Below are 26,750 nucleotides of genomic sequence, written 5' to 3' on the forward strand. Positions count from 1 at the left end.
CATTGGCTACTGTTCTCTTTGTGCTGCTAGTCATAAATACTATAATAGCAGTGATAACAGCTGACACTAACCCATATAATATATATATAACTAACTGGCTTTTTAAACACATTCTATCAGTTTGACATAATAGTCTCTTGAGGGCCTCTTCTAAACTCTATGAATACTTTAATTAGCCTTTCCAAGGTTCATGTAGCCTGAAGGTTAGAAAGTTGAATAACTAGTGTAAGTTTTTGTCCTGATTGTTAATTCTTTCTAATATGTCATGCTGTATTACAGGGTGTTGTCAATTTTGTGCCACATTCCCAACTCTTGTTCTTTTGCAGCTCTAGGAACCCTTCCTCTTTGAAGAATGGAAAGGTGACTATGATTTGGCCATTAGTAATTGATTTAGAACAGAAATGATCCAGAAGGGAGCTTTTCATTAAGCTGTCCAGGCATTTATCTAAAGTTCAGCCATACAACAGAAGACCTAAATAGACATTTTTCCAGAAGACATACAGATGGCCAACATACAGATGTTCAACATGGCTAATTATTAGAGAAATGCAAATCAAGACTACAATGAGATATCACCTCACACCAGTCAGAATGGCCATCATCAAAAAGTCTACAAATAATAAATGCTAGAGAGGATGTGGAGAAAAGGAACCCTCCTACACTATTGGTGGGAATGTAAATTGGTGCAGCCACTATGGAAAACAGTATAGAGACTCCTTTAAAAACTAAAAGTAGAATTACCATATGATCCAACAATCCCACTCCTGGGCATATATCTGGAGAAAACTGATTTGAAAAGATATAGGCACCCCAGTGTTCACAGCAGCACTATTTACAATAGCCAAGACGTGGAAGCAACCTAAATGTCCATTGGCAGATGAGTGGATAAAGAAGATGTGTGTATACACACACACACGCACGCACGCACGTACGTACTTATATATACACACACAATGGGATACTACTCAGCCATAAAAAAGAATGAAAAATGCTATTTGCAGCAACATGGATGGAGCTAGAGATTATCATACTGAGTGAAGTAAGCCAAAGAAAAATACTTTATGATGACTTATTTTTTTTAAATTTTAATTTTTTAAATATTTTGGCTGCGCCACGCAGCATGTGGGATCTTAGTTCCCCGACCAAGGATTGAACCCATGCCCTCTGAATTGGAAGTGCGGAGTCTTAACCACTGGACTGCCAGGAAGTCCCCGTATGATCTCACTTATATGTGGAATCTAACATATGACATAAGTGAACTTATTTACTAAACAGACTCACAGACATACAAAGCAAAGTTGGGTTACCAAAGGGGAAGGGGTGGGGGATAAATTAGGAATTTGGGATTAACAGATGCACACTACTGTATATAAAATAAACAACAAAGACTTACTGTATAGCACAGAGAACTATATTCAATGTTTTGTAATAGCCTATAATGGAAAAGAATCTGAAAAAGAATATATATACACATATATATATATACAGACATAGATATACACATATATATACACAAAACTGAATCACTTTGCTGTACACCTGAAACTAACCCAATATTGTAAATCAACTATGCTTCTATTAAAAAATAATAATTAAAAAATTCAGCCATATGAACTTTCCATTCTTGTAGGTCAGGTATGGTTAAATATTGGCGATTTCACATGGCTTACTCTAAAATTTTATTACTTTACAAACATGTTTGGCTACTTCAGGCTTGCCCTTTCCAGCCAATTTATGAGACTTAGATGAAATTATAAAACATAAATTAGTGTCTGGTAGTGGCCTCAAGAAGACACTATATGGCTTATAATAGAAAGTTGGTTTTGAAAAGTTTAAGATTCAAAGGTTTATTTTTAAACCTAATTGGTGGCTTTGTGTTTGATATCTTAAAAAGTGGCATGTATTTTTAAATCTTTAAAGTATTTAATATAATTAAGTTTTTTTGACAAGTGTCTGCTTAATAGTTGATTTTGTTAACAAAAGATTGCTAAGAAAATTGGTAATTTCCTGGTGGTCCAGTGGTTAAGACTCTGTGCTTTCACTGCTGAGAGCCTGGGTTCGATCTCTGGTCAGGGAAATAAGATCCCACAAGCCGCGTGGCATGGCCAAAAAAAAAGATTGCTAAGAAAATAATGCTCAGCTTGTAAAGTTGGAGATGATGGGGAAATGAAGAGTTCTTTAGATTCTCTTAAGCTGGATATATAGTATAATGTTCTGGGATATTGGAAGGGCAGTAGAAAGAGTTTTTCCCCAGTGATTTCACATGTGAGGGGCCTTATTTTTTATTATAAGATGCCTACCTTATTCAGCAAGTTAATAACACACAAACGTGTTACATAGGAAACCTGACATCTCAAGCTAATAGATAATTTTATAAGACTTCTTAAGTTTTTCCTCTTGGGTTTAACATATTTGATATATAAAAACTTTTTTTTTGAATTGTGAAGTTTTCTGGTTGAAATACAGATTGGCAAGTTTTTGTTCTTGTGATGTATGCCTTTTCTTCCATCTTTTATGGCAGATAGTCAGACATTATGGTTCTGCATCTTTATAATTTAGTTATAATCCTGGGATAGGTCCCTTGAGAGAAATTTGATAAAGGGATTAAGAATAATTTGATGTAGAACACTCCCTTACCTTACAATTTTTTTTTTTTTTTTTAAATTTGGCCATGCCGCATGGAATGCGGGATCTTAGTTCCCTGACCAGGGATCAAACTCAAGCCCCCCTGCAGTGGAAGTGCAGGGTCTTAAACCACTGGACTGCCAGGGAAGCCCCCTTACCTTACAATTTTTTTAATTTAGTATTTTACTTATATGACAAATACAATATACATGTATAATTTACATCTTACCTTCTAAAATGTTTCAGTTTGATTCTTGCAACCAGTCTGAAAATTTTAGCTGTCTGTAGTTAGTCAGTCTTTCTCATAATATGAAATCAGCATTGTTAGTCTTAGTGCTTGGGAATGCTCATACATTAAAGAATAGGTGAACATATTCTTTATTACTTGTATCTTTTTCTTTTGGGGATTGGCCAGTTTCCAAGACTTATGAAACCCATTTGTTAAAGTATCAGCCACAGATACTAATGAGATAATACTGTTGTGTAAGTAGATAAATCACATTAGTGTTTTCTAGATGTTAAGCTTGCTTTCCTAATGTACATTTTCTGTTTCTTCATAGATTGTAATGAGATGAAATAGATATGAATAGTACTCAATAAACGTCTTTCATGTAGTTGTAAGACAGGTTATTATGATTAAGCATTCAGTTTAATGCTTAACATTATTTAGAATTAGGTAAAAACTGGTAGAAATTGTCTGCTGGTGTTCACATTATTTCTGTTTGGTTATAACTTTGAAAGGCATCGTTGAACATTATTAACTTGAATGAAAAGCTGATAACATTAGGATCCAGACTGGAATTCCATTTAAGTCATAATTTGGTTGTGTGCTAGAATTTGGAGGCCAGTAAGGTTTGACTTGGGTTCATTTGGTAGAAAGAATACTGAAATAGGCTTTTGGAATTTGATTCTTCCATGAAACTGTAGCCTTCTTCAATCTGGGTACTGTTGTGTTTTTAGGTCTCTCATGGGCACTCCTTAGTCTTTTTTTAAGCTCTTTCTTGGATTTGAAGAAACTTAGAATATTAGAGAAATGAGGGCCATTGCCTTAGAGTGTGAATTGCTTTCTTGGAATAGTTTGGGGATTTAAGTGAATTGAAATCTGAAGGGAATTTCTGTGAGGTGCTTTTTACTCCAATGACGTAGTCATAAATAAATTCAGTAATCTACATCTCGGACATAGTACGCTAGGGCGTGGTTTTAACACTGGGTTATTAAAATGACTTTTTATTGTGTTGAGTACACTGTTCATTTTGTAAAGGATGTTATTTGACCCACAACACAAAAGTGGAGGCAAATTCATAGCATTTTGATTTGAGCCAGGAACTTAGATTAATTTGGCTTTATGAGAGAGGCTTTGTCTTTCAGGGATCCGTTATTAATGAAGTTTACAGAGATGGATGTAAGTATAAAATGGAATCCAGCATTTTAGTGTTCAATGAGAACTAAAGCTGCAAGACAGTCCACAATGTTTTATTCTTTTTTGTAGGTAAACTTACATAGAAAACCAGATTCCTAGACGGTTATTCTTTGGTGAAATAGAACAGGTAGTTTATTTTAAGACCCATTTTTCAGCATTCAAGCTTGAGGCACCCATCCACTGTAGATCAACAAGAGATATACCAGTCTGTTTAGCTGAACTGCCTTTCTAAGATAGTGCTTGGAAAGGGCACTTCCCTTGTTCTCAGGATTTTCTTTTTGGTTTTTAATTCTCAGTATACTAGGGAAAATAGTCAACATTTACCATTTGAGTCTAATGGGCCATTTTTATTGTTTTTTATATTTTTAAGTCATTTTACATATAAATTTACAGAGGTAAGAATAAAAGGATGGTGAAGATAAACATTATTAGATATTTTAATAAGCATTTAAACAAAGAAATCCAAGTTTTTATTTCATGTTTTCCTGGTTTTTGACAATACAAATACCTAAAATGAGCAAAGTTTTCTGAATATTAACCTATTGCTCATCAGCTATCATGCATAAGTCCAGAACATAGCCATCTTGTAAATACTGATATCAGATTTAAAGTCCATCTCTGATAAGCTCTAGTTTATCATTTCCTCTCTTTCATCTTACACACTTGAATTATCAGAATGCAATGGTTTAAGAATACAGTTGACCCTTGAACAACATGGGTTTGAACTGCATGGGTCCATGTATACTCGGATGCCCCCCCATGCGGCTTGTGAAAGTCTTAGTTCGCTGACCAGAGATTGAACCTGGGCCCTCGGCAGTGACAGTGTAGAGTCTTGATCACTGGACCGCCAGGGAATTCCCACTCAGATTATTTTCAATAGAAAATACTACAGTACTGCATGATCAGTGGTTGGTTGAGTTCACAGATGTGGAACTGCATATACAGAAGGCCGTCTGTGTAACACTCAGCTTTCAACTGCATGGAGGGTTGACTCCCCTAACCCCTTTGTTGTTCAAGGGTCGATTGTATTTTGGAACTTTTGACGGCTTCTAATTTTATCGAATAGAATATTATCATCTTTGCTCTATAATTACATCACTCATATTTAACCAATTGGATTGACTAATGTGCATTTCTTCGTCGTCTGTTTCTTTCTAGTCAAAGAAGATGGCAGAGTATTTTAGGATGTAGGAAAAATAAGGTTCCTGGATTCTGTCTTAGATATATGTAAGGGTTCATTGGATGCTTAATAACAGTTGCAAGACAATGAGTTTTATTTTACTCTAAAAGTAAGAATTTCTTATTTTTTGGAAGATCTGTAAGAAAGGATAGAGTCAAGAAATAGTTAGATTTACTCATATAAGAAATGCAGAAGCTAAAATTGAGTTCACTGGAGCTTCATTGGTATATAGGCTTTTTTTTCCCTCATAGCTTTTCTCTAATCATGGTGTGCAGTAAAGTTGATCATGAAGTTTTGGCTTATTTACTTTTAGTTCCAGTATTCCACCACTTCGAAGATTACTCTCATCATCATCTTGATAGAAGCTTCAGGCTTTCCAAAACTGTTTGCCTATCAGTAGTTGTTTGCATTATTTCACAAATGGCTGTTAACATGTATTGATTGGTAGATTTCTCTGCCCACCTGTGTAGGGGCAACCTTAGTTTAATCAAGATTTTTGTGAGTGTTTCTTAGTCATCTCTTCCCAGCCTCCCCCCCCTTCTCATGTATTGAAAATATATCAAACAAACTGCTGTGTCATAAGAAATAAGTCTAATTCTCAATGGAAACTTTTCTAATGTATTATATTTTAAAATAGCTGATAATTATAGAATACATAAGATACAGGGTTTTTTTTGCATAGGAGGTTTTGTAAGGTATGTACTCTGCTAGATGGACTAAATGTGTGTATAATTTTTTTTGTTCAAAGACTTTTAGTACATTTAAGTTCCTCAGCAAGGGATTTAAATGTCATACCTTGAAGGAATTTTAAAATAGGAAGAAATTTTAAAAACTTTCTAAAAACAGTTCTTAATTTCAACATTTTATAAATACTGATAACAGATTTAAAATACATCTTATTAAGGTTCTAGCTTATCCTTACTTCTGATACTTGAATCATCAGAATGCCATGCTCGAAGATGAACAGTGTTGACAGAAACTGAAAGACCTATGTTTTACACTATGTAAAACTGTCTTGTAAGAAGCATTTCTTTAAAATAATACTTGGACTTCCCTGGTGGCACAGTGGTTAAGAATCTGCCTGCCAATGCAGGGGACACGGGTTCGAGCCCTGGTCCAGGAAGATCCCGCATGCTAGGGAGCAACTAAGCCCGTGTGCCACAACTACTGAGCCTGCGCTCTAGAGCCCGCGAGTCACAACTACCAAGCCTGCGCGCCTAGAGCCATGCTCCGCAGCAAGAGAAGCCACTGCAGTGAGAAGCCTGCGTACCGCAATGAAGAGTAGCTCCTGCTCGCCACAACTGCAGAAAGCCTGTGCAGCAACGAAGACCCAATGCAGCCAAAAAAATAAAAACGAAAATAAATAAATAAATCTCTTTAAAAAAAAAATAATATTTATGTTTAGTAAACCGTCTTGAATTTGGAATTCGATTTCCAAGGAGCCAAATTGCCCAAAGAGGGTTCAGTTTTATTTTTCAGTAGTAAAATTTAAGCGTATATAACTTTCATTAAATCATGTTTAGTACACCAATTTCATTTTGTTCACAATATTTTTTTTTTAATTAATTTATTTTTGGCTGTGTTGGGTCTTTGTTGCTGTGCACGGGCTTTCTCTAGTTGCGGTGAGCAGGGGCTGTTCTTTGTATTACTCTTAACAATAAAATTTTTGATTCTTGAATTTAATGGAAGTTTGCGCTTATAATAAGTCATTGTCTATAGTGTTGAAATCTTTTTGGATGAAGGAATAAGGGCATTTTTTTTCTTGCCAGGTGTATTCAAGAGCAAATGATCAAGAACCATGTGGATGGTGGTTGGCTAAAGTTCGAATGATGAAAGGAGAAGTAAGTGATGTTGAAACTTGCTTTGTGACTGATTTCCAAGGAAACACCTCCACTCTTGGTTCTGTAAATGTTACTCCAACTCTTAGTTGTTAAAAGCCTACTTCAGAAATAGTTAATCATGCCTTTCAAAAAGTCATGAGACCAGTAACTTATATTTGTGTTCTGGATTTGCAAACACCAAAACTGCTCTCCAGAGGTATAAATAACACAGGCATGTGAGGACCACCATAGTTCATGCTTGTAAGAATGTATAATCTGGTTTAGGCAAATCAGATTGATGTAACTAAGCTGTGCTTAGTATTTGTGCCACAAGGGGGAGGGTCTACTGGTTAAACTGAGCAAGGTAATTAGAACTTCATTTAAAGCTCATTATTTTTGTTCAGATGGGATTTTTAAAATATTTTGATGTCTTTTAGTTTTATGTCATTGAATATGCTGCTTGTGATGCCACTTACAATGAAATAGTCACATTTGAACGACTTCGGCCTGTCAATCAAAATAAAACTGTCAAAAAAAATACCTTCTTTAAATGCACAGTGGATGTTCCTGAGGATTTGAGAGAGGCGTGAGTAATTTTGTTTACTGTTGAATTGATTTGTGAATCAAGAGGATTTTTCAGTGCTACAAAAAACTTTTTTCCCCAGACGCCCAGTCAAAAACTTTGATAGAAAATCTTTTTAACAAACAAAAGTTTTAATGGGTGGTGTCAAAATGAAATACTGAGTTTTCATTATAATTGCCCTCTAAATTTAACCTATTATTTAGGTCTTACCCATGAATTACTTTCTCCCTAGGTGTGCTAATGAAAATGCACATAAAGATTTTAAGAAAGCAGTAGGAGCATGCAGAATTTTTTACCATCCAGAAACCACACAGCTAATGATACTGGTAAGGTAACTCCATATTTTAAGGTAGATAATGAATATTGTACAGATTTTATAATTAAATATTTCAAAAGATAAAAGCTAACTTGTTTTATAGTGACTTTATTAAAATACAGTGTGGGAGAAATTTTTTTGCAGTTATAAAATTGTTAATTTGTAAATTTCTCCTGGAGTAAGGAGGAAAAATCAATATAATATTCTTTACATCATAAAATCCTTAATGTATGGGATCCTGGATTCCACCCGCGCCCCCCCAATCATAATTTGAAGAGTAGATCTAAGTAATATGGAAATTAAGAAAGCAAAGTAAGATTAACTTGTGGCGGAGGGGCGGTGCATGTTAGGTGAGGAGAGAAGTATAGTAGACGAAAATCAAGGAAGGCCTTATGTGGAAGGTTGTGTTTGTATTACCTTGAAAAAGGATTTAAGTTTTTGAGTGATTAAATTGTGTGTTGATAGTCTGCCAGTGAAGCAACTGTGAAGAGAGTAAATATTTTGAGTGACATGCATTTGCGAAGTATTCGTACGAAGTTGATGCTTATGTCCAGAAATGAAGAGGCCACTAAGCATTTAGAAGTAAGTGGGTTTACTTGTAAAAGTTTTTTTGCGTGTTCCATTTAGTTTCATGAGTATGTTGTTCAAGTTCCACGGCTGAAACTACTTGACTGTTAGGTAAGGCAACTTGGGACCTGTTTTATGGCTAGTAACTGGAGTCATTGTGTCCTTAAAAAAATTACTTTTTTCTATTACTTTTATCAAACATAGCCTTTTGTCAGCTAAATGCCTGTTGAGTTATTTGTTAGGACTTGGATGACAGGTGCCAAAGAGCTTAAAAACTCACTAGGGATTTCCAGTAGAACTTTATTGCTGGTTTTTACTGTCCTGTATCAGTCACAATGCACTTCCTTAGTAACTGGTTCACTGTAACGACTCCTGGGTAAGAAGAGAGGAGGATACATGGCTTGTAGTTTTAAAAAAGAGCCTATCGTTGCTTCTCTCCATCCTAAGGTATTCCTGTTTTCTCCTCTTCTTCGCTGCCACACTATTAGGAGATGTGTTCCCCCCACCCCCTCCCACACGCACTTGTGCACACACACACTGTCTTAGAGAAATTAGGGTACGTTTATCTTTAGGATAAGTACACTAATGCCCTTATTAATTTAAAAGTTCCAAACAAGGGATATGTGAATGAGTTTTGAAACATGAATCATCTGAATTGGAGAGCTTCCTGTATCAGTAATTCTGGAAAATTGTTTTAGAATTACTGTTTTCTGTGACCATGATTAGATAGACAGGTCAACCTTTTTTCCCCTTCCATTATATGACCCCAAATGAATTTCCTTTATTCCTTTTTTTCTTACTTCTTTTTCTTTTTTAAAAAAAATTATAGTGAAATAAACATAAGATTTACCATCCTAACCATTTTTAAGTGTGCAGTTGATAGTGTTGAGAAGTGTATTCACATTGTTGATCAACCTTCAGAACCTTTTCATCTTGCAAAAGTGAAACTCTGTGTCCATTAAACAACTTCACATTTCCCCTTCCTCCCAGCCCCAGGTCACCACCATTCTACTTTGTTTCTATAAATTTGAGTACTCTAGATACCTTTCGTAAGTGGAATCATGTAGTATTTGTCTTTTTGTGAGTGGCTTATTTCACTAAGCATAATGTCCTCAATGTTTGTCCATGTCATAGCATGTATCAGAATTTCCTTTTTAAGGCTGAATAATTCTGGTGGTACTCACATATCACATTTTGTTTTTGCATTCAGTGGACATGTGGGTTGCTTTCTCCTCTTGACTGTTGTGAATAATACTATGAACATAGGCGTACAAAAATTTTTTTGATCTTTTAAATTCTAATTTGCCTCTTTTACTAGTGCACAAAACAACTTGCAGCAGCTTTTCATGAGGAATTTGTTGTGAGAGAAGATTTGATGGGCCTGGCAATAGGAACACATGGTAGTAACATACAGCAAGCTAGAAAGGTTCCTGGAGTTACAGCTATTGAGCTAGATGAAGATACTGGAACATTTAGAATCTACGGTGAGGTAAGCTGTTTGTCCCCCACCTTGGGTAACTTTCCTATAACATGTTAACTGTTGTCTGGAATTTCAGTTTCCGAAGGATGTAATGCTTTAAATTAATCAGCCTGGCAATCGTTACATGTATATAGGGGGATTAAAGGTTGTGTTTAATGTGTACTCTTCTCAAAAGTTCCTTAATCAACTGCTTCTGAATTTTACTCTGTTTTATGTGCATTACAGATAATTTATTCAAATATTTTTTGAGTGCTTACTGTCGGGCACTGGCAGTTATAAATAGCATATAATAGAATAGCTTTTTTTTTTAAAATGAGGATTATTCTTTTTTTTTGTAAATTTACTTATTTATTTATTTTATTTTTGGCTGTGTTGGGTCTTCGTTTCTGTGCGAGGGCTTTCTCTAGTTGCGGCAAGCGGGGGCCACTCTTCATCGCGGTGCGCGGGCCTCTCACTACCGCGGCCTCTCTTGTTGCGGAGCACAGGCTCCAGACGTGCAGGCTCAGTAGTTGTGGCTCACGGGCCCAGCTGCTCTGCGGCATGTGGGATCCTCCCAGACCAGGGCTCGAACCCGTGTCCCCTGCATTGGCAGGCAGATTCTCAACCACTGCGCCACCAGGGAAGCCCTAGAATAGCTTTTGTAGAACTTGAATTTGAATAATATTTTGTCACTGGTTAATTGTGACATCTGTGTGGACAGGAAAATAATCTGAAAAATAAATCAGACTTTTCTTCATTGAGGCCATCCTTCACATTAGAGTAAATGAGTTTTTTGGGGGTGATAATTTCAAGTCTTGACTTTTCATTTGAGTCATATAGTAAATCTTATTAGAGGCCTGATTTTTACTTCCGAAACCGTTAGAAGTGGGCCATATAACAAAGTAATTAAGATGAAAGGCTTTGGAGCCATACTGCCTGAATTGGAATTCTGTATCTACCACTTTGAGAGGGCTTGGAGAAAGTTACTCAGCTTCCCTGCATAATCTTCGGAATTGTAAAATGAGAATAATAATAGTGCTTACCTTACAGTTTATGAGGATTAAATACGGTTTTAAAATTTTTGCTGTGTATAATACAGTGAGCACACAATATACTTGACCTATGGTTATTAAAGGACAAACATTAGAAGTGGAAGTTAACTGTTACTAGAACTATAAATTCCTTTTGGAGAAGACACCCCCCCCCCCCATCTTCTAGTCTTTTAAAATCATAACCATTAGCGATTAGGAATTTTAATGATGTTATCAGTAGGTAATTTTTTTTAAATGCGTCTGCAGAAACAGCCTTTTAAATCATTTCTTATGTTGAGAATGAAAAAACAATGCAGATAGTACAGACAACATGAACAATTTTTTTTTTTAACACTCACCTGGAGAATTCAGCATAGGAGTGTGGGCCAGATGTATTTAGGATTGGGTTAAAATTTGGCTAATGTAAGTAAGTTAAACTCTCTTGTTTTCTCAGGAGCTTAAAAGGGACCTTAGAGATGTCTAACATTTTGGTTGTATAAGACTCTTTCCTAGCTGTTTAATGATTACTGTGAATTTGTTGGAAAAGTACTTCATGCATTACTTGACTTGAAATGTCACTCTGGTGGTCGGAGCAGAATCTTGTACTAGAGCGTAATAATTCAGTTTTTCTTATTTTATTTTTTTTGTAGATTGTGGGTTTCTTCAAGGTTGAATTTCATGTTTGTTTCCCCTCTCTCCCAACCAGAGTGCTGATGCTGTAAAAAAGGCTAGAGGTTTTTTGGAATTTGTGGAGGATTTTATTCAGGTTCCTAGGAATCTTGTTGGTAAGTACTTCTACTAAATGTTAAATAAGTTAAATGTTATTGAATTACATACAGTGACTTAATTGAAAATTAGCGTTTTCTGATATCTTAAAGTTATGTAGAGTATTTTTTTTATAACAGTTTGTCATAGTTTTTCTTAAGCCTTTTCATCCTTTGGCCTCTTTCTTAATATTTTCATTTGCTTGATGTCTTTATCATTCATATATCCATCAAAATTGTCATAGTACTTTTTGAGAAGGTATTTGTGGTAATTTTTTTTGTTTAATGTAGAAGAAAAAGTAAGAGTGGACTAACAATAGGGTAATAAACTTCTACACAGTAGGCCTCAAGTAAGTAATAGTTGTTGCAAAGGCATAGACTAAAGTTTAAGAAGTCATAGGAGGAGAGAGGGATGGTGATGATGATATGAGGGGAGGTTTCACTATTAAGTTTTTGACACTCAGTGAAAACTGCTGCGCCCATGGGTTATAAGTTAAGTGACAATTTTTGAATTTGAAGGTGCAGTTAAATCAGCATTATAGTTTGGGATTAGTTGTTTAACAGCTTTGTTATTAATATCCTCTACATCTGTGCTGTCTGTCCTTTAAAATGCTGTTTGAGACATATGGGAGAAGCTTTGGTCACATGTTAAATACTTAGTGATTATCCTAAAAGTTCGGCATAAATAAAGCATCAACATGATGTAGCAAAATTTACTAGGGGAATGGTTTTTTATGATTTTTTTTTTTGTCATCTATTGAATCTCATTAGTTTTTTGACCTTAGTGAAATAGTTAGAGCCCCTTGGGCTCCATTTATATATGGTTACACCTATAGGAAGATTCTATACATGTTTTACTTGTCAAATTCTGTAAAACATTAGTAGGTGAAAATTAAAAAAAAAAAAACACTTCCACTATTAAAAAAGATGTTTGTTTTGGCCAGTAACAAGTAGTGCACTTGGGATAATAGTGTACAACACAAGAATTTGGACAGTTTCGTGGTGTTCAACTGTATAAAAATCTTTTCACTTCTGCCCAAACGTTTGGATGGGTATGATATACTACCCGTTAAGTAAGCTCCACTTAATCTGTTCTTAGAAACCACTGTTCACTGTACACTGAATTGCTGGAGATTATGAGTTGAGAGGTTAAAATTAAATGTAAGTCTCAGGAATTGTACATAATTTTAATAAATGTTAAGATACAAAAAGTTACCAAATGTTTATTGTTGCCTAATGAAATTGCCTTTGACAAGAAAGCTGCTTTTGAAAATGATCCCCTTTGTTGTTTATATAATACTCTATTATTGACAGCTATCAGTACTAACATTTTGGTTGCTGCTTTTACAGAACATAATTTAACTTAAGATTTCTTCACTTGTAAAAATGATTTGGAGGTGAGTGTGTCCAAGGGAGTCAGGGTTCTTTCCAGCCCAACAATTCTATAGAAGATAGCCTTGGTCTTGTAGAATTCGTGGTAGTGTTAATTTTAAGTAAAAATTCCTGATATTTCAGAAATAAGGAAATTGGATGTATTTGTAGCTCTCAGATTTTTCTCTTTATTCATTTATCTGTGCAGTGATGTGAGTACCTGTCATGTCTCTTTTTTTCCTCCACCCTGGCTTGGTTGGCTTTGGTGATTTGGGTTATTTGTTTACTGTTTAGAAAATAAATATTAGCAACTATTATGCATTGGTGAAATACTCAGAAGTAAAGACTTCAGTTGGTTGGTGTGTATAATAGTAGTACTACATCTTCCTCCAAAATGTTTTCTGGGTGAAGCAGTGTTTTGAAAAATAGTACATTCTTAGTCCAAGTGAAAGAAAAAAAAGAGGACTGAGACGTAAATGGGAATGAGGACTACTTGGTAGGTAAGTTTCAGAGAGGATTCCCGCACATGTTCAGGTTCCAAGGGTTCTAGACTTGTTGACCATTCCCATCCTTCCCAAATCAAAAGTATTACATGAACGTTGATTTGAAAATTAATTGAAACTTTTCACCTCTTGGAAGCCTTCCTTAATCACTTCTCTACTCTGTCCCTTCAGCATTTATGCTCAGTGCTCATTATGCTACAGGTCTGCTTCAGTTTGTCAATATGCTTTGGAATTTAAACTGTGGAAATGATCAGTTAAAATACTGACGGTCTCTGGTGGGACTAAATAAAACTTGCAGGTAGGTCCTTGCCACAGACCCCAGAAGGGTGATGGATATTCACTCAGCACTGGTATAGTTCACAAGAAGGAAGGGGTAAAGATTTGGGGGAGGGGGTATGATATATCCATCTGTTTTTTCGAAAAGATATTTGCTTATTTTTATCAGGGTCAAGGATGGAGTTGCTGCTTGAGCTTCACTGTGTTAACATGAAGGTTGCTTTTATATGCTGCTGCTAGGGCTGCTCAGAGAAGACATACATCATGTGACTTCCCTGTCCTACTCCTTTGTTTTTTCTTTTTACCTGTTCAATTGCTGCTGCTTTTAAACTTAGGGTTATTGGGCAAGGAGGTTTGAAAATCCTATAATAGTGTCTGCTGTATTGACCGGCTTATTGTTGCCATTGTTTCCTTATTTATCTCCTTCCCCCCTTATTTATTCTTTATTGGGAACTGTTCTCTCAAGCATGCAATAGGAGAAACTTATATTTTAACCTCTTACAACCAAAATTAATTTATTGTGGAAATAGATTGCTGATATAGTATGAAATTTTAATTAATTGAGGATTTGGACTTAACAAATAAGATGTTGCTGTTAACTTAGGATACATCTATTTCATCTACTGATAGTTACTTGAACATTTACTTCTGTTACCAGGTAACACTACCCAGTATTGCTTTGTTACTTTATGGGTGTATGTTAGCTTTATAACAAGTGAGTTCCTAAGGGGAAGAGCATCTTCGTGTCCTCCTTTTAGTTTCTCCTCTAATTATTGGATACTCAATAACTGCTGTTGTGACAGACTTACAAGTTAAGTGTGGAGAAGGTAAATAATTTGAATTTTATGTCATTTTACAGTATTTCATATCTAGGAAGACAGCAGACTATATACATGTTGTATGTAGTTGTACAGTTCTGCAGTACTTTAAAAACTTACAGGTGTAAAATGTAATACTTGTTAAATGTCAACATTTTATTTTGGTGAAGAGAATATTCATTTTAAAAGAATCTTGAAGTCACAGGTGTCTTTTGAACAAATAGGAACTTGAAAATAAAAGCCAGATTGATGACTTTGTTAGTTGTTTGAATAATAATATATGTAATATGTCATAAATGTAAACAAATTGATGTGTTTAATGCCAAAAGTTTTCTTTTTGCCTTCATTTATATATCTAAGTTTTTGAAATAAATGGGTTGGACTTGATATTTTAAAAATAGAAAAATGATATAGAACATATTAAAAAATATTTAGACATTGAAAATGGCTTACATGTGAGTGGCACTGTCAATCTCAGTTAATAGTAGTTGCCTTAGGCGTACCGAAGAGAAGGTTTCATACCAAGGATAAAGTTCCTCAGTGGTCTTTAGGGTGAGTTAATTGAGAGTAAGAAGATGAAGTTTTGCTTGGTTTTTATAATTTGATAGTAAGTCAAATTATTTGGGCTGGTGTTGAAATGATAAGCAGTGTTGGTTTTTAACTTACCATTATATGTGTTTTCTCTTATTAAAGGAAAAGTAATTGGGAAGAATGGCAAAGTTATTCAAGAAATAGTAGACAAATCTGGTGTGGTTCGGGTGAGAATTGAAGGAGACAATGAAAATAAACTACCTAGAGAAGATGTAAGTATTTAAAACATAATTTGCCTGTGTTGTGTGTCTCCCTCCCCCCTGCCCCCCATTCGTTTTCTGGTTGACTTACAGTACTATTTTTTATATTTTGAAAATTGTTTTAGAAAAGTTATATCCGGTGAACTGCTTATGCTCTGCAGCAGATTTTTCTTTTTTAAAAAGTTCTGTTCCTTATAATGTTGCTTAACACACTTAGAAAACAAGTCATCTTTCAGTTGTTGGCCTTGGGCTCTTGGCTGGTTTCTCAGTACGTCAGTAAAAAAGCCAATTTTGGGGGGGGAAAAAAAAAAAAAGACTGATAATCCTAACAGTTCTTTTTTTTGTACTTAGAGTGTAAAGAATTTGATATTCTAAACAAAACAGTCAGCTGTGAAGGAATTCTTGATAAGTAACACTTCTTGACCTTTTTTTTTTAAATTTGTAAGCCCTAACCATTTTTTAATTGAAATCTTTAAGCTTTATGTTGCTAGTAATTCTGATGCCAACTTTCTGAAATTTCTTTTTCAGTCTTTTTCTTACATGTTGATGTCTTGTCCATAGTGCTGTTTTTTTCCTTCTCATCCACCACTGTAAGCATCTCTCATCTTTGTGGCTCCAGTGGTCAACTCTGTATAAGTTGCATGTCTGAACATAAGGCAAGGATTTTCCCCCAGATTATCTCCCAGAAAGCAGTACATTCACAGCTTCCTCAGTTTTGCATGATAGATAACTAGAGAGTTTGTTTGCCTATCGGACAGAGTAAGTTTTTTTCAAAAAAAAAAAAAAAGAGAGAGAGACAGAGAAAATTGTAGATTTTGGCTCAGATAAATAGCCTCACAGCTGGTATTCGATGTTGTAAAGATGCCTATGAAAGATACCATTTCCTTTATTCCTTTTACTTAGTTAGAATGTGGAGGTAAATACACACTTAAAAACAAATGAGAGAAAAGAAATGACTTACTATTATACAAACGAGTACTTGTGGATTGATTTCATCCTACACTGCTTCAAAAACTGCTGTGAACCTCAAGTAATTTTAACTGATTCTTAAGCAAGCACCATGCCCCAAATGGGGGGGGGGAATCCCATTTTTTCTTGACTTTAAGATGAGGATTAAAATCGAGGGTGTCATACTGTTATAATTGGCACTGTCCCCATTTATACTTAATATATAAAATAATGGTGATCCATTTGGCATACAGCCACTGCCTAAAATTGATCTGAAGATCAAGGTGTTTACTGGGCAAGGTCATTAATGACTCAATTATAAATTTCTTAGCTTGATACTAATATCTAAGTCTTCCCTTAGCTTGACTTATTCCCAGTTGCTTTCCAGTATTTACCATCTTGTTGCAAGCTAATTCTTCTAGGCCCTCCTTCATAAATTAAGAAGTTATTGTACTTCCCTTTGTTTGTAGTTTTGGTCATTGTTACCTCCATTTCTGTGCCAGAGTTAAGAAATTTAAATGCTAAAAGATACCAAGCACATTATGTAAATTACGAAGCAAGTTGGGATGTACAAGATAGGAAAGGGAGGAAAGAAATGTGCTTCTCACGTTTAATCTGGTTGCTGTGTAGGAATGCATGTATTATGTGTTGCTGTTTCTTCCCATATTTTAAAGAAAAGCTGGAAACCTAAACAGTACACAAAATTTTTCAATTTTCAAAACATTGCATGTGAAAACAAATCTGAAGGTTGATATTGGCTTATTTGGGGCCACCATTTCACAATTTAAGCTGTCTAGGGGCATTCCCTGGCGGTCCAGTGTTTAGGACTCTGCACCTTCACTGCTGTGGGCCTGGGTTCAATCCCTGGTTGGGGAACTAAGATCTCGCAAGCTGTGTGTCATGGCCAAAAAGAAAGGAAAAAAAAGCTGTCTAAATCCCCTGGAGACTCAGTTTGTAACTTGTTTACTCTGAAGTCTTTGGTGACTCATCTCTAGCCCGATACGACCTTTCCACCTGTATACCGTAGCTTTTATTGTCTATATAATTGTGTATTTAATGATTTTCTTTAAGTCTTAAATTTTGTTTTCTGGTTTATCTTATGTCTCCAAACCAGGTTACGGAGTTCCTTGAAGTCAAGAAATCAAATTCTCATATTCTCCCTTCTTCCCTAGCATAATGAACTGTATAGAGTAGGCACCTGGTAAATATTTGAAGTCAGTTAATTCAGGTTTTTTAAGATTAGATTTGAGTTTTTACTTGTAAAAGAAACACGGTTTATGTAAAGGTTAGAATAGCACAGAAAGGTATGGTGTAAAAAATAAATTATATTTATGTCCTGTTCATGTCTTTCTCTTCCATCATGTCTCATAGATTTTAGACTTGTCAGGTTGCCTTTTTGTGTCTTCTGCTCTTAAAAATAATGTTGCAACAAAGATCCCTTGTGACTGAATGGTAAATTCCTGGAAGTGCATTTGTTAGATCAAAGGGTATATGGCATTTAAATTTTTAGATCTTGTTAGTTTTCCCACACATTCCTCCACCAGTATAGAAAATGTCTGCTTTCCACATATTTGCCAATACTGAGTTTTATCACAGTTTAATTAGTGCCATTCCAGAAGATGTACATGTTATCTTTCCATTTGCTTGAAAGACATTTTCTATAAACAGATTGTCCTTTGCATATTTTTTGTCATTTTTTATTACTGAAGTGTGCAAGCTTTTACATTTTGAGTAAGTTAGTCTTTTTATGTATGTGGCAAATATTTTTGCCTTCTGACTTGTGCAATTTTGTGTCATGTTTGGCAGGGCATAGATTGTTCAGAAGTGCATTTCTAGTTTTTTCCCTCCAGTTTTTTTTTTTTTTTTTTGGGTGTAATGTTATCAGGAGCAGGATCAGCTTTATTTTCTTCTGAGTGCTAGTTTGTCTCAGTGTCACCTATTAACTGTAAATAATCAGTTTAAAAAATATTTTTAAATCTAGAAATTTCACTGAAATAACTTAGATATAAACTCATATATTCAGTAATAATCATTTACTCTTTACTCCAGTTTTTTTTTTCTTTAATGGTTTATAATACCTATTAAAATAGTCTGTAAAATACGTGCAGTTAAGGATGCCTTTTTACTGCTCCTTTTCTTTGGAGGTAACTTGGTTACTATCTCCAGTTGGGGGTCAAGGCATTCTGTTTCTCTTAATCCTTGCAGATCAGCTGTTTGGAAAGACTTTACCTTCTTTATCTACTTTGTAAAAGTCTTATTTATTTTTAATATTGACTTTAAAGGACAATAATATTCTTATGAATTCCCCTAAATTTCCACATCTGGGATGGCATAATTCACATTCTACCTAATATTCCTGTGCTTTTTAAATTCATGTCACTAATGCTGTACAATGAGATTATTATCGGAAGGTTTATTATCTTTTCTGAGATTATGATTACCTTTAGAACAGGGACTTTATCCTATTCCTTAGCATAGATTCTGGCAGTTAACAAGTGGATGTTATTTGGAATTAAGTAACTGGATATGAAATTGGCTGGGGAGCAAATTGTTTTCTCAGCTGTAGAATTGGGATATTTCTTAAAGTGAATTTTTAATGAACATTAAATAATGAACGTAAATAATATAGTCCCAGAAATACAGTATGTGATTAAAACTTTTTAGATCTCTTTTCTTCCCCTCCCCTGTCTTTTATTCACTTTGTATCCTCTGTTTTCTGCATGTGAATTTTTGAGGACACTGTCAAGACTTTCTCACTTCCTAATAAGCTTAAGTTAGAGTCCCTTGTTTCATGCCTTCCTAGTTGTAATTACTTCCTTATAGTCACTACAGCTTTAAGCTCCATGATAGCTGTGCTCTGTACTGTAGCCTTAGCAACTGTCCTGGTGCATTTCTTCTTTTTGATCTCCCATACTAAAATTCAATTAAATTTTTAAAAAATTATCTTGAAAATAAGTCACATAGTAGTTTCTTACGTAGAATAAAAAGTTAAGCCACACTTAATTCCATATTTAGATTCCAAAGTTAAGCCAGTTTGTTTAGATAACTGTTAGGAACTATTCTGTAAAATCAAGAAAATGAGGAAAGACACTGTGATTGGGTGAGTTTACTTAGGATCTGTTCATTGCCCTTAGCCAGTAGGAAGCTGTAAGTTTACTTCTTTAAAGGAAAAAAAAATCATCATCATATTCTCCTCCTCCTCACTTTTTTAAACCTTCCTCCTTTGAAATTCAGCTAAGTAAACCAGGTCTGGGTTAATCCTTTCATTTGCTTTAATAACTGGTGACTACTTGCCCATATCAGTAATTTCTTTACATTGCGTGAATATTGAGAGTCTGTAGATGGTAATTCTATTAATGGTCACGAAGTACTCCTTCCATTACACACATGTTGAAAGTTTTGCTATCTGAGCACATATTATAGGGATGACCTGGCTAATGGGTTTTATTATGTTTTTAAGGAAAGCACTACTGAAGTGATATATCTAGTCTGAAAATTCATGCCAGTTTGATGGAAAATTTCTTTAAAAGTTGGTATATATACTTAAAAGATTAGATTGAATTAGAAATTAGAAAACATAAATATTAAATACTGAGGATGTTGTGTTTTCTTACAGGGGATGGTTCCATTTGTATTTGTTGGCACTAAAGAAAGCATTGGAAATGTGCAAGTTCTTTTAGAGTATCATATTGCTTATCTAAAGGTTTGTATAGTGTTCATATCCTGTTGCTCTACACATTAAACTTTAATTTTATATTTGTAGTAAATTTTAAGTCTTTAAATATTTTTGTTAATTCAGCTTCATATTTGCCCTTTCTTTCTGCGTGAGAATATTAAAAGTCTTTTGCTGTAGTAAAATGATTGGCCTCATGTACATTTTTTCTCTTTCCCTCTGTACTTTTACATTTTTTTCCGTACTGTTTAAGACATGGTCACTCTTGTGTTTGATGCAGATAGGACACAGAACCAGGAATGAAGGTGGGCTTTCTTGGTAACTGATATTCTCTGAATCACATGTACTACCCCCATAGATATCAGTTGATAATTCTTAACCATTGTTTTTAATATAGTCTGTCTGGGTTGATGAATAAAGCGAAAAGGTTTTAGAAAAGAAATTCCCTATAAGTTGGATTGTCATTTTCTGCTCTTCTTATTCCTGTTGTTTTTTTCTTGTTTATAGTATCTCAACTGCTCTGTCTCTAGTTATGTTTTCCTTTTAGTCACTCATATCATTGGCTGCTGTGTTAATATTTTGAAAGCACCCCTGATAATGTCATTCCTTTTTTTAAAACTCATCTTTCCAATACTCTACTGCCTTTTAGCCAAGAGCTTTCTCTAGACACTTTACCTTCATTCACATCCTGTAATGGCCTCATTCTCTGAATGACCAAGTCTGCCAGTTCATCTAGGTCAGAACTCAAGTGTCATTATTTTGATAGGAAAGTAGGTTATTAATAGTACCTGTCATAAATGGTACCTTACCTCATTTAGCAGAGTTTTTACTCCTTGAAGGCTAGATCTGGTAATTTTGTGTAATTATTAGCTGTTTAAATAGGTTATTTCAGCACTTGTCTGTTGAACATCCCCTAGGTTATTCTAATGCTTGTGTGTAAACATTCCCTTGAAGGAGAAGAGTCATTGTCTTTTTATTTTGAATACCTGTAGCACTTAGCATGGTTGGCACATGATGCTAAGGCATTTAGTAAATGCTTGGTGAATTGAATTAGCAAATGACCTTGTAAATTGTGTTCATTAGGAATACAGTTATACTTTGCTGAATAACTGCCCAAGATCACAGCTTTTTTCATTCGTAGGACTGGAGTATAGCTCAAGCTCTGGGCTTTAAGAAGACAAAAAAATACATGTAAGATTTATCCTTTTTTGTTTTGGTTATAGGAAGTAGAACAGCTAAGAATGGAACGCCTGCAGATTGATGAACAGCTACGACAGATTGGTATGGGTTTCAGACCTTCTTCCACCAGAGGGCCTGAAAAAGAGAAAGGATATGCCACTGATGAAAGTACCGTCTCTTCTGTACAAGGTTCTAGGTCTTATAGTGGAAGAGGCAGAGGTCGTCGGGGCCCTAATTACACCTCCGGTTATGGTAAAAAAAAAATTTTTTTTTTTTTGGTAGTGGTTTCGGTGCTCCAATACATTTTGCTTATTATTGTTTTTGGGTTTTTTTAGGATTTATTTTTTATTAAATTAATTAATTAATGGCTGCGTTGGGTCTTCATTGCTGTGCGTGGGCTTTTTTCTAGTTGCAGCGAGTGGGGGCTGCTCTTTGTTGTGGTGCGCAGGCTTCTCGTTGTGGTGGCTTTTCTTGTTGCGGAGCATGAGCTCTAGGCGTGTGGGCTTCAGTAGTTGTGGTACATGGGCTCAGTACTTGTGGCTTGCGGGCCCTAGAGCGCAGGCTCAGTAGTTTTGGTGCACGGGGTTAGATGCTCCGCGGCATGTGGGATCTTCCCGGACCAGGGCTTGTACCCGTGTCCCTGCATTGGCAGGCGGATTCTTAACCACTGTGCCACCAGGGAAGTCCTGCTAATTATTGTTTAGTTCATCACTTTATCTTGGCTTTGAGGGCAGGAGATAGTTCTGAGGTACATGTTTTAATAGTGACAGCATGCTTTATATTAATGACAGTAAAAGGTTTGTAGTGTTCAAGTAAAAGGTTTGTGTGTAATGAAATGAAACATGTTTTTAAGTTTATAGCTCATGATCATGTTTGTTCTAAATATTTAGAATAAATATATATGCAACTTGTTTTCTCAGGTATTTTCCTTGTACAATTGTATACATTTTCCAATAAAAACCTAGTGATGGTGGTGATACTACTAGGATTTATCTTTTGCCTACCCTCTAGGAAAAGTAAAAATGAAAAAATACACTAATCACCGTGCCATGATTACATATAGCAAATCTGTACTGGTTTTTAAAATATACTATATTGGTTCATTTGGCAGTTTTGAATATTAATATCTCACATCTGGAATTATTTTGTGAAATACAGCATTTCAATAATATGAGGGCTTTAAAAGTTAGAACCTAGTTAACATTTTATAAATGAACATTTTTCTAAAATGTGTTTCACTGAGAGGATGGGGCTTAACCTATGTAGGAAGGGACCGGTGGATGGTGATTGTCAACAATTCTCTAATCCTGAATTTCTCAGTTCGTCTTCAGCTTTGGAGTTGTTCCATTTTTCTGCATTTGGACTTGGATCTTAGCAGTGACCTGATTTTTTTCTTCCCTTCTATCTTTCCTTCTCTCTTCTCTTCTCTCTTCTCTACTCCCCTATGCTCATCCTAACTGCTTTGGGAAAAAATTTCATAAGCCTTTTCCAGAGTAGAAGGCATTTAGGGAAAACAAATACATGAAAGCTTTACAGTGTGCAGATTCCACTTCCACATTTCATGTTTGACCAAAGGATCATCTAATGATGCCAGAGTTATATTAGATTTGTACTGTCTTTCATTTGTTGTAGAGTTGGATGGTCAAGTTTTCCTTCCCTTTTTTCATTACTTTAAAGTTAACCCTGTATTGAAGCCTGAAAAGAAAAATTCCAGTTACTGTGTTCAGTATGTGAAGGACTGAGAATTGAGAACTATTACAATCCTGAAAGCACATTGAATACAAAAGACAATCAGTAGTTAAATAGAAATGAAGTACATACTGAATGATTTTAGAGGTACAGATTACTAGTACAAATAATCAGATTTGGTTTTTTGGTTGACGAATTCATTGAACAATTTTATAAGCCTCTGGGAAGTCCACTTATTAACAAGAGGTCACTCTTCAGCAAAATGCTTTTGTTGACAGTAGAAATAAATTTAAATGAGAATGGTAGAGGAATATCATTTGGATTGAAGAAAGCTATGCAAATTGTTCAGTAGATGGCACTCTTACCTCTGAATCTTTGCAAACTAGTAACATTGTGTTTCTTGAAATAGCTGTTGAACTTAAAGTGGGCTCCAGAGAAATAAAAATTATTTGAATTTGGTTGTAGATGTTCTTGTCCGCTTAATAGCAGGTTTCTTAGGTGGTGAAAATATATATATATATATATATATATATATATATATATATAAGCTGTATAAAAATTTAACGTCTCTGAAGTTATATACATCCATTGTAATGGATGATGTCTTACAACTTTAATTGGCAGCATTTTCTTTAAATGGCACACAAAATATGACCTAATGTTGGATTTGATAAAATGCGGGGCTTTAGCTGTTAATATTAAGTTCAGCTTACGTGTTCATTTAAAAGGATGTGAACCATCTTCATAAGGTGATTTTAGAAGTTTTAGGGGAAAATCTGAGTTAAAATTCTGTTAAAAACAGGTCTTTTTATTTGTTGGAGCCATTACAAATTGAATCGGTTTCATGGATCATTTATAAAGCCTCCTCCCACCCTGACTTTTTGGATTCATGAACTTACATTTTACAAAATTGAGATTGGAATGATTGCAATGATTTTAACAGAGTATTTGTTTTCTGTTGATTATGCAACAAATCATAATTTCAGAGGCTTTTACAATACTATTATCTTACAGTTCTGTAGGTCAGAAATCTGACATGAGTGTCACTGGGCTAAAATCTAAGTGTTGGCATGTCTGTATTTCCTTTTGGAGGCTATAGGGAAAAATTTGTTCCTTTGACACTTCCAGCTTCTAGAGACAATCTCTGTTCCTTGGCTTATTGCCCGCTTCCTCCGTCTTATAAAGCCAGTAATTACAGAGAGTCCTTATGCTGCCATCTCTGGTTCTCTGTAGTTGAGAATGGTTCTCTACTTTTTAAAGATCCATGTGATTAATTTGGCCTTACCTGGATAATCTAGGATAATCCTCCCACCTCAATATCCTTAACCTTAATTACATCTGCAGAGTTTCTTATGCCATCTCAGAGATGTTTAATATGAAGGAAGTGGAACACTAGCCAGTTCATTAGCTTTTTTTGTTCTTGACCTTAATAGCTGTCTTTATCTACTGAAATCTATCTATGATTTAGACACCCTCTTTGAGTATCTTATCTTGAGTATTAGATTTAGGTTAAACTTAAGAAAATTGTTTTGCTTATGATACTGAGTTAAATACTACACTGTATTTCTAAAGATAATTCGAAAGGAACTTCTGTTAAAAAATGAGATACTCATCTAACTTCAAATCTTGGTAATGTTTTCAGGCAGGGTATATAGCTTTGTAAATAAATCCCAAAGTTCTGATACATTCCAAGGTTTTTTTTGATTGTTTTGTTTTGTTTTTTAGCTACTCATGAAATGGTAAACTACCCTTATTCCACCAGACCATGACATCAGTTAACAAAGTTCTTTTTTGTCATTTGGAAAAATAAGTGTTTTGATTCATTCTCTACTATGAGACTCATTTCTTAACAAAGATTCGAATGTCAGTACTAGAAGCTTGCTATATTTTTCTTAAAATGTATGTCTGATTTACCCATTCTTATATAATGACTAGCTACATCTATATTTAATGGCATATGGAGAAAAAAAGATGGATAGATGACTTATTTTTAAAGGAGAAAGGAAGTTGGTAAGCTTGTTTTTAAACTTTACGTTTTAATCCCTGTACTTTAGTACTTAGCATTTTGTGCATCTGAAGAGCTCTTGTGTTTTGCTTTTATCATTAAATGACTATGGAGTTAATATAGTGTATTTTTAGTTTATCTTTCTTATTTGGGAGTTCAGCATAAGAACTTCAAAATCATGCAGCAAATTCACATCTCAAGAGAAAATTGATATGCATGTTGCTAGGCTTCTGGGGGCATTTAGAGGTATAAGACAGAGCTCTCCCCTTTATTATATTGTAGACCAAGTGGGAAGTATATCCACATTGGAGAAAATAGAAAACAATATATGACAATACTTCATGATAGATACACATTAATTTTAAGGAAATAAGGGGAGAGGTCTGTTTTTAGTTCTTAGTTAAATTGGTTGGAAGCTACAGACATTGAACTGGGCTCTTAAGGAGATAGATTTGCATGTATAGGGTTCCCACACTATCAGAAAGTAGAGTTTTCCTGTGAAACCTTTTGTAAGCTGAAATGGCATAAAGTGAAGAAGCAGTTACCTTAGGACACATCTTGCTAATAGATGCACAAAATAACGTGAGATAAAGCACAGATGCTCACTGACACAGTTCAAAACTATGTTGGCTTGATGCTGAGTTTAGTTCCTGAGGAAGGAGCTGGGGGGTGCTGCTGTCACTGTTTGGGGTGCTTGCTGCCTCTGTAATGGCTTGCTGCAAAGCAAATGCTGAAGGCTATTTTCTCTTCGTGCCTTTTTTTTCCCTAAAGCAGAAATCCTCTTTGATTTCTTTTGGCTAGCGAAAACAGGTATTTGTGTAGGTCTTTTGTAAAAGCAAAATGATGTAAAATGGGCTTCCCTGGTGGCGCAGTGGTTAAGAATCCGCCTGCCAATGCAGGGGACATGGGTTTGAGCCCTGGCCCGGAGAGATCCCACGTGCCGTGGAGCAATGAAGCTCGCGTGCCACAACTACTGAAGCCTGCGTGCCTAGAGCCTGTGCTCCGCAACAAGAGAAGCCACTGTAATGAGAAGTCCGCGCACTGCAATGAAGAGTAGTCCCCGCTCGCTGCAACCAGAGAAAGCCCGCGCACAGCAACAAAGACCTAATGCAGCCAGGAAAAAAAAAAAAAGGTGTAAAATGAACTTTTGAAAAGCATAGGATACCTCTGTGCTAAGAGGAAAGGATGAAAAAATGCCATCCCAGAACTAGCAAAGAAGTGGGAATGAGTATGATAGTGATTGGGTCATATAAATCTGACACATTAATTGTGTTATAATAATAATGATATTGTAGGCTTTCATAGAATCTTTGCAGTGTTTGCATTTTTAAAAGGTCACTATTGAATTTGGTCATTGGGATGTTAGAAAAAGTCTGTAAACTTTTAAAGTCATGCTGAAGTTTTTGTCTCACTGATAATGGCTTCAACTCCATTGATTGTCAGGTTGAAGCTGTCTTTTCTCAGAGTAACCTAAAATTTGTTCAGTGATTTCAAACGCTGTATTCTTCTAACTTAAGACATTATTGGGTGAAAAACATAATTTTATGTAGAGCTACTAAAAATACACTCCCAGTTCATGAGACCATCAATTATAAGAAATATTCTTATTTCAGAGATGTTAAATGTGAAAAAAACGTGCCACCTAGAATCAGTGAAATAATGGTAGAATACAGTATGCAGTTAAAATACTCATTCTTCTAAATATGATTAAATTTGCTTTTAAATATTGGAT

The 26,750-nt window shown here is 35.1% G+C and overlaps 1 protein-coding gene across 4 annotated transcripts in view; it reads left to right on the forward strand.

Annotated features, from left to right (window-relative positions):
• FXR1 (FMR1 autosomal homolog 1) overlaps nt 1-26,750 on the forward strand; it is a 55,973-nt gene that overhangs the window by 21,177 nt on the left and 8,046 nt on the right. For 2 of the 4 annotated variants that reach the window (XM_068546294.1, XM_068546292.1), the window contains exons 4-13: nt 6,995-7,066; nt 7,483-7,631; nt 7,861-7,954; nt 8,410-8,526; nt 9,830-10,000; nt 11,708-11,786; nt 15,427-15,536; nt 20,089-20,175; nt 21,369-21,426; nt 21,514-21,576. In XM_068546294.1, coding sequence (XP_068402395.1) covers nt 6,995-7,066; nt 7,483-7,631; nt 7,861-7,954; nt 8,410-8,526; nt 9,830-10,000; nt 11,708-11,786; nt 15,427-15,536; nt 20,089-20,175; nt 21,369-21,426; nt 21,514-21,576 — 1,000 coding nt within the window. Of the gene's footprint in view, nt 1-6,994; nt 7,067-7,482; nt 7,632-7,860; nt 7,955-8,409; nt 8,527-9,829; nt 10,001-11,707; nt 11,787-15,426; nt 15,537-20,088; nt 20,176-21,368; nt 21,577-26,750 lie in introns of all 4 variants that reach the window. The other 2 variants (XM_068546291.1, XM_068546293.1) reach the window with 1 other exon arrangement.

This window comes from Eschrichtius robustus, chromosome 6 (genome assembly GCF_028021215.1).
Source record: "Eschrichtius robustus isolate mEscRob2 chromosome 6, mEscRob2.pri, whole genome shotgun sequence".
Lineage (NCBI taxonomy): Eukaryota > Metazoa > Chordata > Mammalia > Artiodactyla > Eschrichtiidae > Eschrichtius > Eschrichtius robustus.